The sequence below is a fragment of the Manis javanica genome, chromosome 1 (genome assembly GCF_040802235.1).
Source record: "Manis javanica isolate MJ-LG chromosome 1, MJ_LKY, whole genome shotgun sequence".
NCBI lineage: Eukaryota > Metazoa > Chordata > Mammalia > Pholidota > Manidae > Manis > Manis javanica.
The window spans coordinates 10,899,129-10,918,785 of record NC_133156.1 but is presented as its reverse complement, the minus strand read 5'-3'; the positions used below and the strand labels follow the sequence as shown (position 1 = coordinate 10,918,785).

The 19,657-nt window shown below is 47.9% G+C and overlaps 1 protein-coding gene across 11 annotated transcripts in view; it reads left to right on the top strand.

Annotated features, from left to right (window-relative positions):
• Nucleotides 1-19,548, top strand: part of SPATA13 (spermatogenesis associated 13) — a 154,642-nt gene extending 135,094 nt beyond the window's left edge. For 6 of the 11 annotated variants that reach the window (XM_036994702.2, XM_036994703.2, XM_036994704.2 and 3 more), the window contains 9 exons: nt 1,014-1,150; nt 2,355-2,534; nt 2,843-3,025; nt 4,691-4,870; nt 5,778-6,010; nt 9,116-9,245; nt 10,990-11,362; nt 13,487-13,561; nt 15,454-19,548. In XM_036994702.2, the coding sequence (XP_036850597.2) occupies nt 1,014-1,150; nt 2,355-2,534; nt 2,843-3,025; nt 4,691-4,870; nt 5,778-6,010; nt 9,116-9,245; nt 10,990-11,362; nt 13,487-13,561; nt 15,454-15,629 (1,667 nt within the window). In that variant the 3' untranslated portion in view covers nt 15,630-19,548. Of the gene's footprint in view, nt 1-1,013; nt 1,151-2,354; nt 2,535-2,842; nt 3,026-4,690; nt 4,871-5,777; nt 6,011-9,115; nt 9,246-10,989; nt 11,363-13,486; nt 13,562-15,449 lie in introns of those variants that run through there. The other 5 variants (XR_005054903.2, XM_036994701.2, XM_073227711.1 and 2 more) reach the window with 5 other exon arrangements.
• The last annotated feature ends 109 nt before the right edge of the window (nt 19,549-19,657 follow it).

The following is a 19,657-nucleotide window of genomic DNA, read 5'->3' as shown; positions in this document are numbered from 1 at the left end:
GAGATTAAGTTGCTTGGCTAGGGTCCCGTGTGTGTAGGACTAGAACTCAGACCAGGTCATGTGACTCTAAAACCCGTCCTCCTTCCGGAGGGAGCCTCCAGTCAAAACTTGTCCCCTTACTCAAAGCTCTAGAAGAGCCATTCATTGCTTATCCCAGCCCCTGAGGCCCGCGCAGTATGCCCCCACCTCACTTTTCCAGTCTCATCTCATTAGATGTACCGATGTCCATGTATCCTGTTCTTCAAATTGAGCCACATTTTGTCCTCAAGTATCTTGAAGAGCCAGCTACCTCTTCTATGAAACCTTCCCTGTCTTCTTCACAGGGAATAATGTTCTGTTTCTCATTAAAATTCCCTCTGCTCAGGGACAGATAAGCCTCGGTAAGTGCAGCCTCCTGTTCCAAGAATTGCCAAGATCAACCCAAATGCTACATCCATCCTTAAAAGATCTCTTTTTTTTTTTTTTTGGTTAAATTCTGGTGTTGTGAGTTCCAGCCTTTTCGTATATGGACAACTAGGAAGAATGGCTGCCTGTTTTTACTTAGGATGCTGTCAGCACCTTTTTATTATAGCACTACCAATGCCTTGTGGGTAAAAGATACAGCTTTTAAAATAATGGTATTTTTCTTTTCCTCTTCAAACTTAGCAGCACATTGCTTAGAAACACTGTTATGTATATTTTTTATGTCCACTTTAGAGCACCACTTTCCACCTAAGTCACACATAATTCACTCACTATCCTAATTCACAAAATAACACTGTGTTAGTGTTGGCAGTACTCCGAAGTGTTCCCCTCCCCACCCACCGGTGTGCGTGACCCCAGCTGTTATCAGCGTAACTACCACCTTTGGCTTAATAGAGCAGTAGAAATTTTCTAGTGATTTCTTATTCTGGATAACATACAAGTGATAATTTTTCCTTAGGGCTATGTTCTTATTCTGTCACTTAAAATTTTGTTGCCTGACTCTTTTAAACTGTGCTGCATCCCCCTCCCTTCCCTCTTTTTTTTTTCAGTGTCTTCAGATGGAGGTATTGAGTCTTCCGCCTTAGTGGATGACAACGGCAGCGAGGAAGACTGCAGTTATGAAGCCCTGTGCCAGGCCAGCCCCGGATACCTGCAGCCAGGCGGGGAACAGCTGGCCATCAACGAGGTAAGACTCCACGCAACAATGGCAAACGTTGGGTACCCGATTTTCAGGGTCCAATGTCACTTCAGACTTTCCTCTCTGATGATTTCCTACTAATACGTTCTAAAACCTAGAACTCTTTGATTAGAAAAAAATGCTATGATTTTCTGGCATTTTCAAGGACAATGTATGTGGTAGAATTTTCCAGATAACTGTAGCTCATCCCTCTACGTAACAAGAGCAGTAATCATTAGTGTTTTGAGTGGTGCTTTTCATTTTATGAACTGTACTCCCTTATGTATCTCACCAAGGTCTCACAACCAGTCTAAGAGGTAGTGATTATCCATATTTTAATAAACGCTCTGAGGCTAAGAGGCTAAATTACTTGCTAACAAATGGCAGAGCTGAAATTACTTATTTCTCACTACAAACTGGTGTTCTTTCTGCCACTGCATCTTTAGCCATTTTTACAGAAATCTTTTTAGAAAGTACTTTTAGCTTTTGGAGTTCTTGAACAGAGCATGTGGAGATGACTTCTCAGTGAGTTGCCATCCCCATCAATGCCACCAGCATCCTGGCCGTATCATCCCTTTTGCTATAGGATGTGATGGCACCCCTCTAGAACAGGGTGACTGTGCAGTCATCTGCCCCTCGGCTAACTGACAGGGACCTCTGGCCATTCTTTATTCTTTCAGCTTAACTGCTAATAATCCAGAGGCATGCTGTGTTCTCTTTAATTGCAGTAAACTATAAAGTTAGGTACAGAGTTTTTTCAAATTGTGAATACAGTGTAAAGAGTTAAGTTCTGACAGAGGCTGTGAGGGTCTGTCTGGTGGTAAAGTATGTGCATAACCGCTGGAGGCTTGGCTTTGTGACATCTAGTTTGACTATTCAGAAACCACTTCATGGTGAATATTCCAGATTTTCAAATTGGTTAGGTAACTGGTGTACAGATAAGTGTGTCATTTTTACATTTTTCCAAAACAGTGGATTTGGAGTTTCCTTTAAGAGCATGTAGGAGATACCCACCTGATTTTGTTTGCTCTCGTATGTTTTTCTCTGTTTACTTTGTGTAACAATCAAACAGTAAGTTTGGACTGAAAACCTTTTGTCCACTCCAACGAGAGCTGGAAGATGTCCGTGCCACCCTGAGAAAGCTCACGGCATCTTGCTTGCTGTTCTGCCTGCCTCGTTTCTGCACTAAGCACTCCATGTGTCTCCTTTGCAGCTGATCAGCGATGGCAGCGTGGTCTGTGCAGAAGCCCTGTGGGACCACGTGACCATGGATGATCAGGAACTGGGCTTCAAGGCAGGAGATGTCATCCAGGTGCTGGAAGCTTCTAACAAGGACTGGTGGTGGGGCCGGAATGAGGATAAGGAAGCCTGGTTCCCCGCGAGCTTTGTCAGAGTAAGTGTGTGGCACTTTCACAGCTGTCTTCAGGGGAACAGTGGAATTGTTTAAGGTCCAGACTCGCTCTTTATATCATTTTAATCAAACCTTTTAGAAATTAGCTGCAGTTGAAGGAAAAGTTTCAACTTATGTGAACTAGTTGATGGGCCTTTTGCTGCTGTGCTTGAGCAGCCAGGCAGGTGGAGACAGGCCAGGGCCAGGCCGCCTTCCCAGCTGGTCAGGAGAAGGGGGTGTGGGGGCGGCGCCCTTCCTGGTTCTGGTGCCATGTCCCCCCAAGTCACCCGCTGCTTGTGTGTGGGCTGCAGTTGCGTGTCAACCAGGAAGAGCTGTCAGAGAATTCCAGCAGCTCCCAGGACGAGGAGCAGGAGGACGCCGGCAGGAGCCGCCACCCGCACCCCGAGAGCAAGCGCCAGATGAGGGCTAACGTCATCCAGGAGATCATGAACACCGAGCGGGTGTACATCAAGCACCTCAAGGACATCTGCGAGGTAAGACGTCTGGCCTGTGGCCCCCTGAGGCGGTCGTGTGGCAGCACGGCGCGCCCGCACAGTGTCCTTCTGTCTCCGGGCAGGCCCTCGGGTTTGCATGTTATTCTTGGCCCTCTCCTCCTCGCCCCTCACTCCCTCATTAAATACTCCTCTACCTCGGGGAGCACCGGTGCCTCTCGGACCTGCCGTCATAGTCAGTCCTCCTCTCCGGGTGCCAGGCAGCCATCCTCTCAGGACGCAGCTGCTCAGCTCACGACTGAATGACTTGCAGAGAAGGCAGCCCCCCTTAAGCAAAACCCACTTGACTTTACAAAGAATCAAAGGTTTGTCACTGTCCTCCATGTGGCTGCACCTGATCACTGGCAGATGCTCGTCATTAGGATGTAGACCAAAAAAAGATCGGTTTTGTTTGGTGATGTCCACAGCCGTGGTGTTCTGCTCGGCAGTGACTTGTATTTCCTCCATGGTATTTTTCATTTCCTGGATCCTGTCCGCATCACACTAACTGCTCTTGCCCCTTGATCGTTCCGGCCGCCTGGCTGGGAACGCTCATCTCTGCGCTCTCAGTTCAGCCGTGAAAGTTCAGCCCTGGAGACCTGCTGAAATGGGACAGCTGCCAGTTCTGTGATTAGATTAACTGGCCAAAGATACACCAGTGTTTAGCTTATTTGTGCCAACCGTCCTGTTCTGCATAAATACATGGTTATGGGGGTTTCTTTAAAGTGTCATTTTAGGAAAATAAAACTCATTGCTAATAACTGTTGAGCATTGACTATGTGCCATCCCTTTACCTGGAGGAACTCATACAGCACTCTCACCTACCAGCCCCCTTTATGGATGAGGAAACTGAGGCACAGAGAAGTTACATAGTGTGTGGTTGGGATTTAAACCAGACAGTCTGCCTTAGAGCCTGTGCTCTAAGCCTTTTTGTAGTCTTTCTGTTAAAATTCATACCAAGTGGTCAGTAGTGTGTATTTTACCATGTAGTCAGTTTAGTCTGTGTGATTACATAATGCTAATTTGGGGATAATTATTACATGTATTTATGGCTTCTCCTTCCTACTGCACTAACTGCTACCCGAGCCACAGTACAGCCAGGGCACACCAGAGAATTAGTAGTGCTTCAGTTAGTACAGGCCTTGGATTAAAGGCCTACAGATTGATGCCATGTGTACACAGAAGTAGGTGATGGTGGCGTCCTTGGGTAAGATGGTCTTGGCTCTTGGCCATGACAGTGAGCAGATCTGCTTGGGCTCTTCAGCAAGCAGTGGCATTCTGGATTTGACAAGCGCTCTCGGCTGTGAAATGGGATCAGGAACGGGAGAGTGACTGCCTTAAAGAGTGTGACTATGCCAATTTGTGAGCTCTCGTATCTGAACCCAAGCAGCTTGTTTCATGAGTATAATCTAGAATCTTTATAAGGTTTGTTGAATTATAAATTCATCCACACATACCTTTTCTCTTTCCTTATGTTTTTAAAATATTAATGGCACATGGTAGTCAGGGAACTATGATAATTTCATCAGGGACCCAAAGGATAAAATAATTTTCTCTAAAATCCACTCCAAGACCATGGCTTCAGACCTAAACAGCTGTATAATTCAAATGAATAATTTCTCTGAGTGTCCCAATTAATTTAACAAAGTTTACTTCTCTGTTTTGTAGGGCTATATCCGACAGTGTCGCAAGCACACAGGAATGTTCACTGTTGCACAACTAGCCACCATTTTTGGAAACATTGAAGATATTTACAAATTCCAAAGACAATTCCTAAAAGACCTTGAGAAACAGTACAATAAAGAGGAACCACATTTAAGTGAAATAGGACCCTGCTTTCTTCAACATGTATGTCACCTGTTACTTCTATTAATAATACCCAGTTACATAATTTTGAAACGTTTCTTCACTACAAAGAGGAGTCCTTTTAGTTTTGTTCTTGTTAGATTAATTTCCTATAGAATGGAGAGGTCACTTAAAAATTAAGTTGACTGATTTATATGGTTGGGGTCGGGGGTGAGGGAACATTTGGGAGGTGAGAGGTTTGGGGCTGGGATGCTCAGGGTGAGGGGATGTTCAGGGATATGTGGGCTGAGGAGCAGAGGCCCTGGGGTGTGGAGGCCGTGGGGGCGGCCCAGGACACAGGGAGGGGAAGGGAGTGTAGTGCCAGGTCCAGGAGAAGCGGGGTGTCTGGAAAGAGCTGGCAGGGAGGCGGTCGCTGTGGAGTGGACTGTCGGGGAGGAAGGAAGTGGCGCAGGGCTTCCGTCGGAGGCCGTAGGGTGCCGTGCATGTGGACACCGGGTGGCAGCATGTGAAGGAGGAGAGGTGTGAGGGGGAGGAGGGCGCACTTGAGTCCCCTCTCCTGATCATAGTCAACCAGTTAATCAGTGACAATGAAGAGGCCCAGGAGGGAGAGATGGGGGACAGCACCTCCTTCTTTCTCAGAGGGGAGCAGGGGTGAGGAGGGTGACAGCAGAGGGCACCACTGCCCTGGGAAGCCACGTGTACCTGTGACCCACCCTCTCAGGGGGCCTGGAGTGGGACCAGGATGCTGAGTGCCAGGACAGCTGACACCCCCTGGAAACGGCCCCTTCCCACTGAGAAGTACAGGCTTACTGCACAGGCATGAGAAACAGTGCAGGACCACTTGGGGCTGTGGTGTACCTCCCTGCTCCCAGAAATGCCCACTCAGGTAGGGCTAGGAGGTGCCTTGGCCTGGCCTTACGCTGATGAAGCTGTGCTCTCCCCTTGCCAGCAAGAGGGCTTCGCCATCTACTCCGAGTACTGCAACAACCACCCGGGCGCCTGCGCGGAGCTGTCCAGCCTGATGAAGCAGGGCCGGTACAGACACTTCTTCGAGGCCTGCCGCCTGCTGCAGCAGATGATCGACATCGCTATCGACGGCTTCCTCCTCACGCCGGTGCAGAAGATCTGCAAATACCCGCTGCAGCTGGCTGAGCTGCTCAAGTACACCACGCAGGAGCACAGGTGAGGGCACAGCCGCCCGCAGGAGCCACGCAGGCCTCCTGGGCACGCCGGGAGTAACACCAGCGCTGCCCACCCTGCAGGGTCCTTCCAGCAGGTGCTCTGGGCTCTGCAGAGCAGCAGTGACAGCTGGGCTGACGGGGCAGGCTTGACACTTCCAGTTACCTATACGGAAGGAGTTTTCAGATTTTCTAGACTAGCTAAGGTTGTTGAGTGTTGAAATAGGGTCAAGAAAGAGGCTCTGGAATATCCATTCCCCACAATAATGAACAATAAGGGTAATTCTTAAACAGTGTTCTGAGCACATGGGATTTTTATTGTATCATCAGTCCTTATAATTGATGTGTATTTTATCATAAGTCTCCTGTAGCTACTCAGTAGTTAATTTCAAACATTGTTGAAAGAAATAGACGGTTGTGAGTACAGTTACAGACATATTTTCCTTCCTCTCCTGTCCTGGACTCCTTAAACTGTGTCCTGGCAAATGCCCCTCATGTTGTGCAGCAGGAAGAGGCTTCGTAGAAGGGGTGAGGATGCACAGGAGTTGGCCTGTAAAGGGACCGGAATTCAAGGGTGTGGGGGGTCAACTTGGAAGAGGCATCTTGCTGAGACCTTGTTGGGCTCTAAGCCCTTTCTTTTTTCTTTTTGTTTTTTTACTATTTATTAAAGTATCATTAATAATACAATCTTATGTTGGTTTCAAATGTTGATTCTTCGTGTTGGTTTCTAAGCCCTTGCCCACCAGCCCTGGCGCCCGCTGGGTCTCCGCAGTCCTTTCCGCCCCTTCCCTCTCGCTTTGAGCACAGGGCTTCTTTCTGGTCACGGTTAGCTGAATGCTCCGCTTCCCTTTGGGGCTAACTCTGTGCCTAACTAAGTTCTGGGGAGCCAAAAAACGATCTGTTACTTACTGGCACCTCATCATTTTCCTGCATGTGCAGTTTAATGTGTAATCTTCCTGTGATGATTGGTAAGATGCCACCCAGCCGGTATCTGAGCGGACATGCCCGTTTTCCAAGATGCGGGAAAATGTCAGCACAGCCAGACCCAGTTGCCAGGTGGCTTTAGGTAGCAGTGTTCGGTTTGTTGCTCATGTTCTCACCAGGCCACAACTGGAATGCCAGTGAGGACGTGACCACGGGAGGGTTTGGGGGTAAAGCTGACTGTTCCCATGAGACTCAGACCCTGTGTCTGACGCCCACATGTGGCCCAAAGCTCTCACCGCCCCTGCAGCCCTGGAAGGAAGGACAGCCTTGAAGGCCTCTGGCCTGAAGAGGGAGAAGGAAAGGATTTACACCAGTCAAAATTGCTGTAGCAAACCACAACAATTTTGGGTTTTTAACAACTGTTGCCCCAAGACCAGTCAAATTATTCATGGTGGTGCCCGGCCCTGTCAGGTGGAAAACGGGTCACTCCTTTGCTCTCTCTGCCACTGGACCCCTGTGGGCTTGAAGAAAGGAACCTTTCTACAGTTAGATTGGAAGATAGAAAGAGAAAAGCTAGGTCACTGAACCACAGACCCTAGACAATGCATGTTACTTTTAAAGAACTGGGATTAAAGAGTAAGAGAAAGGAGTTCATGGAAATAGATAAGAAGAAAGAGAGCTGTAAATATTTCTGTTTCTGCTGCAGAAAGCTGAAAAGTTGGGTGGAAAGAAAAATAGTGAAGTCAAGAGAGTCACAAGTTTAAGAAAATGTTTAAAAAAAGAATAAAAACACATCATGGTGGGAAACCACAGAAAATAATATGAGAATTAAATGAAGCAGATACATCTTGAAAAGACACGGGCCAGCAAAGTAGTACCTTCCTGATGGGAAAGCTGTGGCCAGAAGTCTGCCCGTCATCCTCCAACAGTTAGTTTTTCTCTTTGAAGGGCATTTTTTCACTAGGAGGCATTTGCAGATTTTTGGCTATTTTTTTTCTTTAATCATTTTAAAGGAAATGACAAAAAAGCCCATTTCCTTGTTGTTAGTAAAACAAATAAATTAGGAAAAAAAAACTATCACACTCTGCTTCTTTTCTGGAAATGTACAGAAAAACTTGTAGAAAAAAGTGTGATTACTTTGCACACTTTCATTATTGCTGGAGGCGTCTCTGGGGGGCTTTGCTCCCATTATTTCGGCAGCCCCTTGTATCATTTTGTCCTTCCTCTGTGCTCTGCTCCCGTGTGGGAACAGGCCTGTCTGAAGACAGCAGGGTCTGCCTGTGGGCGAAATGCCCAGGGACTCCCAGGAGCTGAATTTAACTGTGTATCATAAATAGACAACAGAATCCGCTTCCAAGGCTCTGTTCCTGGCTGGGCTGGAGGACTCTTAAGTCAGTCCATCTGAGACCCAAAGGCTCTGTCTGTTCCTCAGACACAGGAAAGTGCTGGAAAGTAAAAAATTCAGTTCCTCGCTGGGTGATTGGTTTCGATGTCCCATAAAACTTCCCAAATACCAGACAGCCTCTGCTCCAGCCTGTGTGCACATTAGAACTGTGGTTGGTTTTCCTGGTACCTGTGGTTTGAGAGACCTTGGGATAAGAGCCTGCTGGGGGAACACTTTAATTTGAAATGACTGTAGCGTGTGGAAAGCGTGAGAGATGAAGGTCTGTTGATGAGGTGGATCTGCTGTTAGCGCTTGGGTAACTCACTACGGAAAGCCTCCCTTGGCTTGCGGCCTCTTGAGCCCCTTCCTGATCAACATAAGATTCCGAGAAAATAATTCCTCTTGAAAATGGTTAGTGATTATCAAAGTATTTTATATAGTGAAACTGGCTATATCAAAAACCAAAGCAACAATAAAGACTGTCCTTTCTTAATGAAAATAATCCATTGTCACTCTGGCTAAAACTTACTCTTGTGACATTTACTTTCATTCATTGTGATTTCTGGGAAATGAATAAAAACATCCTTTTTCCAAAGAATTATGGATTGCATTCGGTCAGCTCCCTTAACCTATGCAGACTGTAGTCTATTCATGAGGAAGAAGAAAAAGGAAACAGTGGCTATTATTGAAATGTCACATTGTCTAGACAATCAGTTTACAAATCAGAGATTTGTATTATTTTGTCCAATAGCAGTTTGCAAGTGGCTGTCACATCTTTACAATTAACCCCCTGCTTTGCAGTGACTACAACAATATAAAGGCAGCATATGAAGCCATGAAGAACGTAGCCTGTTTGATCAATGAGCGCAAACGCAAGCTGGAGAGCATAGACAAGATAGCACGGTGGCAGGTGTCCATCGTAGGCTGGGAGGTGAGTGGGGTACCCCTCCCACCTTCTGCTTTGTCCAGCTCTGCTCACGCCCTCCCCAACCTGCTGTCTAGTTGGGTAACATCCCTTAGTGTCCTGTGATTGATACTTTTATATTCTTGGCTTTGATGGTGTGTGTTTTAGGCATATTGGTGCCTCTGACTGTCAGCTACTTTACCCCTCAGCGCCACCAAGAAATAAACTCTGAAGAGTGTCTGTAGTTTATCTATTGCTTCTCCTCTGTCTCTTCTGCTAGAATCTTCTCCGGGAGAGCAGCTAGAGAACAATTAAAATGCAAATACCACTGTGGTAGGAGCGTGGGCTCCCGGAGTCCTACTGCCTGCATTTGAATTGGTATGATCTGAATGAGATTACTATTTTCATATATAAGATGGGAAGGAAATATCCCAGATATACACACATATATATAACAAATAAATTTATGCACAATTTGTTTATGAATAAATAACATAAATATAAAACCAGCAGTGACAAGAGCTAGAACCTGTATTGCATTTCTCCTATGCCCGGCACTGTCCAAGCCATTTGTATGTATGAATTCATGTAATCCTGTCAACAGTCCCATGAAGTAGGAACTATTATTAACCTTCATTTAACAAATAGGGGAACTGAAGCCCAGAGAGAGGTTAAGTAGCTTGCTCAAGACCACACAGCTAGGGAGTGGCCAGGCCAGATTCAATCATGAGCAAGCAGCCTGGCTTCAGTGTCCATGCCGGTAACCACTATGCTCTGTGGCTGTTATTAAGAACAATTAGCTGACTCTGTTCAGATTGTTTTTAGACCAAGCAAAATTCATCCTATATCAGATTAATTGGTCAGAATTCCTCTTAATCCCAAAGGATTAAGAAAGTTTGGATTGGTAAATTAGATTTTTAACTAGAGACGGTTTTAGCAGTGAGAGCTAGGAAGAAATACTTCTGTGTCAGGGGCCTAGGTTGGGACCTCAGACATCACCGAGTCTAAGTCTTATTTTGTAAGTGAAGAATCTAGGGCACAGAATTGCTCTAGGCAGGTAAACAGAAGAACTGTTTTGTAGTCAAGGTCTTTTGCCTCCAACAAATACTGTGTCTGGCTGGGATTAAAGGGGGAATACAATCTTAGAAGTCAGAGGCCAACGTGCTACCGAATACCGTGAAGTTACACTGGATTAGACCCAACCTAATACTGTAAAAGTATGTTTTTCTTTTTGTTCTTGGACTCTGACATTTTGGGGATAATTTATTGTCAGAAGTGTACCAATTTCATGCTGGCAATTTGCTCTCTAGCCTTTTGGTTCCAAGATCCTAAGCCAGTTATTATTCCCAGAGCTGCCACATACCTGACCCAAAAGCCAGGGTCCACAGGACTTTGTTCCCATACGTAGGTAGAAAGCTGCCTCAGTGTCCTCCTCCTCCCAGGATCAGTCTTAGCCAGCGGCCGTGTCAGATGGACTAGATTCCATTAGTCCAGCGCGCTTTTCACCAGACCTTCCTCATAAGGAAGATACCTCAGGTAACACAGAGACAATATAACTTTCCTATTGAGTAGGGAATAAAGAAAAGAAACTTGACACCCAAGGAGACTAATAACCCAAGGTTTCAACAGCCACCACGGCCCTTCGCACCTGTGAATGGGCTTCATGATGGGGAAGCCCAAGGACGAGTCTGTGTCAGGGCCTCCTCTGTAGCCCTGAGGTCTGAAGGAGTCCGGATTGGAAGGTCTTAAGGATGTGTTTCCATCCTTCCAGGGGCTGGATATTTTGGACCGAAGTTCAGAACTGATCCATTCCGGGGAACTGACCAGAGTCACCAGGCAAGGCAGGAGCCAGCAGCGGACGTTCTTCCTGTTTGACCACCAGCTCGTGTCCTGCAAGAAGGACCTGCTGCGCCGGGACATGCTCTACTACAGAGGCCGCATGGACATGGACGACATGGAGCTCCGGGACCTGGAGGACGGGCGCGACAAGGACTGGAACCTGCACGTGAAAAATGCCTTCAAGCTCGTCAGCAGGACCACCGACGAGGTTCATCTGTTTTGTGCCAAAAAGCAGGAAGACAAGGCGAGGTGGCTGCAGGCGTGTGGGGCTGAGAGGCGAAGGGTACAGGAAGACCAAGAAATGGGTGAGCAGTACTGCACCTGGGGCCGCTGCCCCTACTCTTTGGCCCTTGCCCAGCCCCTCCCATGGGGTGCAGCCCCCTGTTAAGTAAAGAGATGGGCTTTGCACATTCAAGCACTTGCCTACCAGACAGGCCATGACAGGTACAGCTACTGCAGACAGCATGTACTCAGTGTGCCCTTAGTGCCAGGTGCTCTGCCACACATTTATAGAGATTGTCCCACTGAATCCCACGATGGGGACACTGCTGTTATACCTGTTCTACAGACAAGGAAATTGAGGCTTAAGGCACTCACGCACTCTTACAACACAGCCAAGTAGCATCTCACGGCAGCTCCGCGTGAGCCCGAGACTGAGACACACTCAGGTGACTGTCGCCCAGGCCACGAGAAGTAGCTGGTCCTTGGGGCTTCTCAGCAGTGCCTTGAAAGCACTGTAAACGGGCCTTGCTGCCGCCGTCCTTTTCACAGCCAGCCCCTCTGCCTGCGTATTGCCCTGTCCCACTCACCCAGGGTGCTCAGGGCTGTGCGTCCCGTTCTGCAGCTCGGGAGCCCATAGGCTTAGCGTCGCTCTGGTCTCCCAGTTCCTGCTCCCCTCCTGGTGTTGACTGACCCTCTGGCCCCGGAACTGCCGAGTATTTATGAAGATGGCACTTGTGCTGTGCGAGCCCAAGGTCGCAGCCTCCCAGGCATTTGAGTTTTGAGCACAAACTATTGAGTGGAAATCGGGATGCCACAGGGCCCCTTAAAGGCGGGGTGGAGTGGGAGATGGCCCTCACGGGAGCCCAGACCTCAAGGCGGGGTGGAGTGGGAGATGGCCCTCATAGGAGCCCAGAGCTCGGAGGCCGCGTGGTGCTGCATGGAGGAGGCCCAGCCCTCCCCGTGCCCACCCAATGCTGTGAGGAGTGAGGATGAAACCGGAGGGGGTGGTCCCCGCTCCCCCAGGCTGTGTGGCACCTGCCCCATGCTTCGCGGCGGATATGGGTCCGCTCCGGGAGGTTTCATGGGGTCCAGTGTTGGCGTAGGACGGGATTTACCAGTCAGTCAGGGCAGAAATCCCCTCTGAAACGCTCTGAACTGGCAGGCAAAACAGTGTCTGGCGCAGGCGCTGAAGTCATTTTTAAGTTGGAGTGTTTCAGTTTCCCTGAGAAATACAGGGGACATTCTAAACACTCCTCAGCCGCCACCCGGCCTGATTCACACCTCTGCAGCACAGCGCTTCCCCCTCGCTGGTCTTCGGAGGGTGCGTGAATGAATGGGTGGTGCTGGTGTGGCACTCCTGGGGCCTTGGGGTCTGGGCAGTGGGTGAGCGTGGAACAAAGCAGGACCAGGCAGGCCCTTGCCAGGCATGTCTTGTGTGTCCAGGTGCATGGAACTCCTCGTGCACATGGATCCTGGAGCTCAGCCATGAACTGGGCTGGGTTCAAGCATGGGAATGGGGCAGGAGGCCGGGCTGTGCCGAGGGCAGGAGAGCCAGGGGGCCACAGGACCCGTTGGTGGCAGAAGGTGAGAAGGGGGAGGGTGAGCCCTGGTACGTGGCCCCAGGCAGTGGAGCAGCTGTAGGGCAAAGCGGGTCTCCTTCTGTGAGGGTGGGGAGTCACCCCGGCACTCAGTGCTTGGTCCTCTGCTGTCCCCATCGGGCCATGGCTTGTCCTGTGTCCTGCCACCTGTCTCCATGCGGCTCACAGCATGCAGACCTTGCCACTGCAGGACCTCACGGTGTAAGGGGGGTTAAGGCACACACTGTCTCTGGTGGGGGCACACTCTCCAGTGCCCATTCCTCAGGCTCACCCACAGCAGGAAGGTGAGCTGAGCCTGGGAACCCTTTGATTTGTCCCCTCATCCCAGGGCCTCATCCTTCCCTATAGGAACATCTGTAGTTTGTATGTCGTTACCAGCAGCACCCATTTCACTCTCTATCACAGTGTCCTGCTCGGGAGGGTAACTGTGCCAGCACCCTAGTGACAATTCTTGCTACTCCTCCTTTTCAGCCTCTCATAGTTCCTTGAAGATTAGGGTTCCTCGCTGTGGGTTATGGGGAATACCTGAGAGCTAATGTGGGTGTGGGGCAGTGTTATTCTCAAACGTCACTTGTTTTGACTGTATGTCACATTTGTTTCAAAATCCAGGAATGGAAATTTCAGAAAATCAAAAGAAACTTGCCATGTTAAATGCCCAAAAAGCAGGACATGGAAAGTCAAAAGGTAAGTTTTGGAGAAGTCTGTCTCAATACAGATCAGTTTTGTAATTAAAATCAGGAGAAATGCACAAAGTTGTTAGTCTATGACCAACTCCAAATGATGGAGAGACGAATGGGTGAAACTCAAAATGATAGAGCCGACTAATGGGCGGTGTAGAGTGACTGCATTTGCCTTTGAGTCGGCTCTGGTATTTGCTCACATTTGAATATGAGTGTATAAATGTGGTTTGAATTGGTCCAAAGAGCGTCCAGCCCTTCTCCTCCTGCCCACACCCCTCTCCAGCTCCTCCTTCTGAGGAAGTGCTGGTGTCACCCACCAGGCCACCTGGCTGGTCAGAGGCAGACCAGCAAACCCCTTTTGCTGCTTTGACACGTGACGAGGAAGTTCCAGTCCTGAATGGCTCCTCAGAACTCAGTACAGGCTACATTCCAGTGAGGTAGAAAAAGGGGTCTAGAGTTCAGGATGTCAAGCGGTGAGTAAAAAGAAGACCCACTAGCTTATTTATTTACAGCAGGGTTCTCTGCCCTTCATGCCCGTTAGAATTACCTGGGCAGCTATTTAAAAATGTCAGTGCCAAGGTCACCCACACCAGGGTCCTGATGTCCAAACACTTTCCGCGGGGTGGGTAACAAAGGATCTAGGCCAATGGGAATGAAATAATGACTTTTAATCCAAAAATATGTGTGATATTCTTAGAAACTTTATTCAGATTGACTTTCTATTCTAAGAAGTATTCATCCTATGACATTAGTTCCCACTCAGTATTTTTCTGACTGAAAATGCACCACCGAGGACGTGTTAAGCCCAGGACTGTGATGCGCCGTTAGCTGGTGGACCCAAAAGAATTCATCACCAAAAGCACACCGAGCGTTCCCCTGCTTCCTTCCCCCAAATGCATTATTTTCCCCCACTACGTTAAAAATATCTTGAAGGCAGGAAAATCCATTTTCTTTTATGCATCTCCTTTTCATGGCAGGTCAGTAGTGAATACCAGTTTCTTTAGTTCGTTAGTTTCTGTCTGTATCTTCCAAGAGTCACTGGCTCAGCCCCTGGCCCCTGAGGAACGGAAAGGAAGGGACACTAAGGTCTGTGGGCACTCACCTGCCGGGCACTGGCCAGGCGCTGCCTTCTCATCCTCCATCTGCCCCTGCAGGAGCAGGAAAGCCTTGTGGCCCGTCAAGGGCAAGGCTGCGTTCTGACCGGAGTCCTGGTCCCTTCCAAACCCTCACTCCTCCTCATCTCAATGCTCACTTTCACAGTGAGCTCGTGACCTTGGGCCTGGTGTCCATGAGCCTTTTTGATTATCTCGGCACAGATTTAAAGTGCCGCTCTAATGAAACACCTTGATCAAAGTGAATCGGTGTCTGGAGGACTCTTCCAAGCACGTTACTATTAATTCTAATCCTCCCAGCAGCTGGGCGGTGCTGTTACCCGCCATGTAGATGACCAGGCTCAGAGGGAGAAGTCAAGGAGCCGGCCCGGGAATCACAGCCAGCAGGTGGCAGGGTCGGGCCGGGGCCGAGGCGGTGTGCGCTCCTCGCTGCCGTTGGAAGCCTTTTCTTGCTGCTCATCCTAAGTAGCATCCCTGCCATCTTCTGCCACTGCTACCTTGTGACCAGGGCTGGTTTACCCGGCCTCTCTGGGCTGCGGTCTCCTTAGGGGTCACTCTGCGGTAATGGTACCCTCCCTGGAGGGTTTCTGGGGGGATTCAAAGAGGTCATCCGAGGCTCGGCTCCACACGCCGGATCTGAACATGAGAAGCGTTCATAGCTCTTAGATGTACTTCTGGTTAATATGAATTGAGAAGCAGCTGGGAACTCCTGAGTCTTGGCACTATTTTTCCATTTCGGTTAACTTGACCCCCATCCATGTCTCCTCCTCCTCTCTCGAGTCAGGCTACAGCGGATGCCCCGCGGCCCCGCCGCCCCAGAGCTTCCACCCCCTTCACCAGCGCCACATCACTGTGCCCACCAGCGTCCCACAGCAGCAGGTCTTTGCCCTGGCAGAGCCCAAGAGGAAGCCCTCGCTGTTCTGGCACACTTTCAATAAGCTCACACCTTTCAAGAAGTGAAACCACACGGCCGCCCTCCCACTGACCTGGCTGCGGAGAGCAGAACCGTTTCTGTTCCATGTGACTAAATCAAAGGAAAGAAGCATGTTGGGCCCAGGGCTGAAAACTTCTTACAGAGGTCAATAACCAAAGCAGGATTTGGACTCACCTTATATCTTCAGGGACCCAGCTGCCTCCTGGGACAGTGGCCGGAAGTCATGGCGCCGAGCTCCAAGGCACACGGAGCCCTCTGTGGCCTGCACTGTGGTGGCTGAGGCTTGGGAGCCAGTGACATGCTCTCGAGTGAGTGACCCCAGCAGGCAGTGCCGTTGAGTGCACCGCAGCACAAGCCTGGGGAGCTGGGAGTGTCCGTTCCCGAGGGAGGCCTGGACTCAAGGCTGCTGTTGCATTTGACTTTGATGGGAACAGCAGTGGGCCGGCGCTGCTGCCTCTCGCTGACACGCGGGGGCCGTGGTGCCAGGGGCCTTACACTGCCGTCAGCGCGTGGTCTACAGGCTTCCTCCTGCAAGGATCCCCCACCACCACCACCAGGGTCCGGGGAAGCAGGTGCACTCGCCTGTGCAGTGCACCCTGGGGAGTGACTTGAGCATTCTGAAGATTCAGCTACTTTCAAGGCAGGGAGTGCAAAGTCCCACCACCAGGTGGGTTTGTGCTTCTCAAGTCGGGTGCTCCCCTGCCGGAGTGTGGCATCTGACTCCAGGAGCAGAAATAATGACTGCTCGCATGTCCTGAGGAAGTCTGTTCAGACCCATTTGCAGTGTAAAACCCATTTTCTTTAATTTTATGGTAACACAAACCTGCAGTTGCTCCAGTTGAAAGGCACTCTTAAAGACAGTGATGTGCTCTCGCCATTGGTTGTTTCTGGTGCCCTGACTGGGTCAACTACAATGATAATTCCATTCCGCTGGGAAGGCATGAGGGTCAGAGCAGCTCAGCTTCCTCTGGCTTTGAAGCTGACTGTTGCATAAACCCAAACCAGGGGTGTTAACCATGCCACTATTAGCATGTCAACAGGTTTCTAAGATTCATTCTTTATAAAAGAGACCTTTACAAAAAACATCTAGACTCTGTCTTTTCTAACAAAGGCTACATGGGCTGACATCTGTAAATACTAATCTCATCTTTGTGTGAATTTTGATAAATATGTATGGAGAAGACAGGATCTGTGAGAGAGATGCTATTTAAATGCACCTAGTGCACGGGAGGCGTGGTGGTATATTACACAGTCTGTGGTTTTCTATTTGAGAATCTCTTTGTGTGCTGCTCTTGGAAAGTTCTAACAGGCCCACGCTTGGGAATGAACTAACCTGTAATATCACAGGCAGAGGTGTGACCTAAGCCTCTATTCTCCTCCACCTTCCCCGTACCCAGACCTGGCCCCGAAGGAGGTGACATCGCATATCAAGGAGACATGAGCCTGTATCTGTCAGGTGGACCTTAAGTGACAAGTTGTCAGGAACTCTCACTGTTCGGGACCCTGCTCTGCCACCTCGACATGTTCACTTAGAGGCAGTGCTGCTGGGAGGTTGTACTGCTCTGTGGCCAAGAGCCCTCATCAGCTTCTGTCAACCTTGACCCAGTGTGTGGGGGACGGAGGCTGCTTCTGTGAGGAGGCTTCTCAGGAGGTGCTGCGGCTCCACGTGTGTGTAAGTGCATGCGTGTGCGTACGTGTTTCCTTTTTGAACAGACATCTACATTTTAGTTGCATTTATATAACTGACTTTTTTACTAACAAAATACAGTTATATATTTTGAAAACTACACTTAATATGCTTTCCTAGACCCCTCAGCAATAACTGCAGGGGTCTCTGTGCTAAACAGAGTTGTTTGTGTATACAGCAAGTTTAAAGAGGTTTTTTTAAAATACAGTATAAGAAAATTAGGGAAGAAAAGAGAAACATTGGCTGATGTTACATTTTCAGTGAGGATCCATTCAAATTCAAGTAAAGCCGCACTCAGAGGGCTTCCCTGGTTTAATACTTGCTGATGGGCAGTGAAGAAGCGCTTTACCTCCTGTGACCAGTCCTGATGTACTTCCTGGCCGAGTCCCAACTTCTGGTCCCCACCTGTCCCTTGTGGGCTCCTTCACAGAAGCAGGAAGCACGGACGCTGGGGCACGTCCGAGTCCAGGGCTGCCCCCCCACCCCGCCCCCATCAGCTCTGTACAGTGTGTGGGCCACTTGATGAGACACCCATCCTGAATGGAGCCTGCTTGGATTTTCGGGTATCTTGAAAACTGCTAAATATTTATAAAAGGATAGAATATCCTTTGACTTCTTTAAATATCTACGTCTAGCTTGAGTTTTATTGCCAAAGGCCTGAGTTCTATAAAGAATAGTTGACTCAAGTATTCTAACTTTAAGTTTGCCAACCTTTCTTCTTGATTCAGGTCAAATGTTCCACTTGGAAAGAAAAAGAACAAAGAACCAACTCTATGGATTATGTGTGAATTTCAATGGGAATCTGGCTTTCTCTCTTTATAACCCTACATTGCATAATAATGGGTGGACCAAAAAATAGAGAAAGACAGAGATGGCGTAACGTTTTGATGAATCCCACCTACTTCATCGTTCATGGTTCAGAATTGGCCAGCTCTGTTGAAAACAGCTGAAATGGCCTGGAGTCAAAAGCAACCTTTTAAATTTTGATCACACCTAAACTCTACAACGACCTTGCAGTAGATTTAAACAGTCATGAGATAGAATGTTTATAAAACCCTGGGGACACAGCACACTTTATCTTTGATCTGCAAGCTAGAAAAAGAGTGACAGCAATTTGCCAGAGCTTTCCTGAGGTAGTTTTGCATAAACCATCTGCATAGTTTTTCCCCTGCTAAATCTGACTTTGTCGTTGAAAACATTTCACTCCCATCTCCACACTATTTCTGAATATCGTTAGGCCTTTTTATACCTAATCCCAACACTTCCTGTTGTCCAGAAAATCCCTTCCATACAACATTGCCGTTGTCTAGACACAAAGCCTAAGTGCGTGTATCACAGTTTGTTTCATAACAGAAATCGTTTGTAAAAGCCACGACATGATCACCCAGCATTTTACCAATTGGAAATCTCCACATGCCCAAATTGTTGATCTCAATGCCAATCAACTTAAGTTACCTACCACAAGAGAAACAGCCTGATACCTGGAGTTAGGGAGAAAATTGCTGTACTATTTTGTTGAGGAAAAGATAAAACAGCTATGTCCCTCAGCACACAGTGCTAACAGGTGTGGATAAACGTCCTTTCAGGGGCTTGCAGGCCAGGGATATGCCGGACACAGATCAGCTGCGTCAAACTGCAAAAACAGTTTTTCCTATAATAAGCTCAACCTACGAGTTGTTCCCCTTATTAAAATTTTACTTGACTGATGTTCTCAGGATGGATGCAGTGAAAGTGGAGTTCAAAAGATTTTGAAAAACAAAATCTGATCTTGAAACAAAACAAACCAAAAACCACAAGCTTAAATATCTGATGCAAATGTACTTAGCTACAACAGTTAGCTTTATTCTTTCCATTAGTTATTTCATGGGAACTGACATTTGTAATTAGAAAATACTTTAACTGGTTCTATACTTTAATAATTGGTCCTTTTTATAAATATTAGTATCAATTGTGCTTGACTTACCTCCTCTGCAAAGCTTTTGGTGACCTTTTCCTTTAAATTGAACTGATCAGCAACAAGACAATGTTATCTGTAGATGTCAAGTGACAGCTTCCAAACTGATGAACCAGCTGCTGACAGCTGAAGTGTGTTGTACAGGACCACTTGAACCTGATGTGTATTTTTGTTGAATGAAGTTTTTGTAAAAAAAAAAAAAAAAAAAAAAAAGTATCTACAATGTTATTTGAATGATTTATTGTAAATGATGTGAATCTATATTTGTTGTTTTGTATCTGTATATTAAAATTAATTTGCCAAATTGGTTTTAGGAATACATTTGAATAGTAAAGTAAGATAGATTTTTTTTTTTTAATGGAGAATGAGTCCTAGGAGGGTTTATGGAATTCGTAGCTCATTGCCTGCTATAA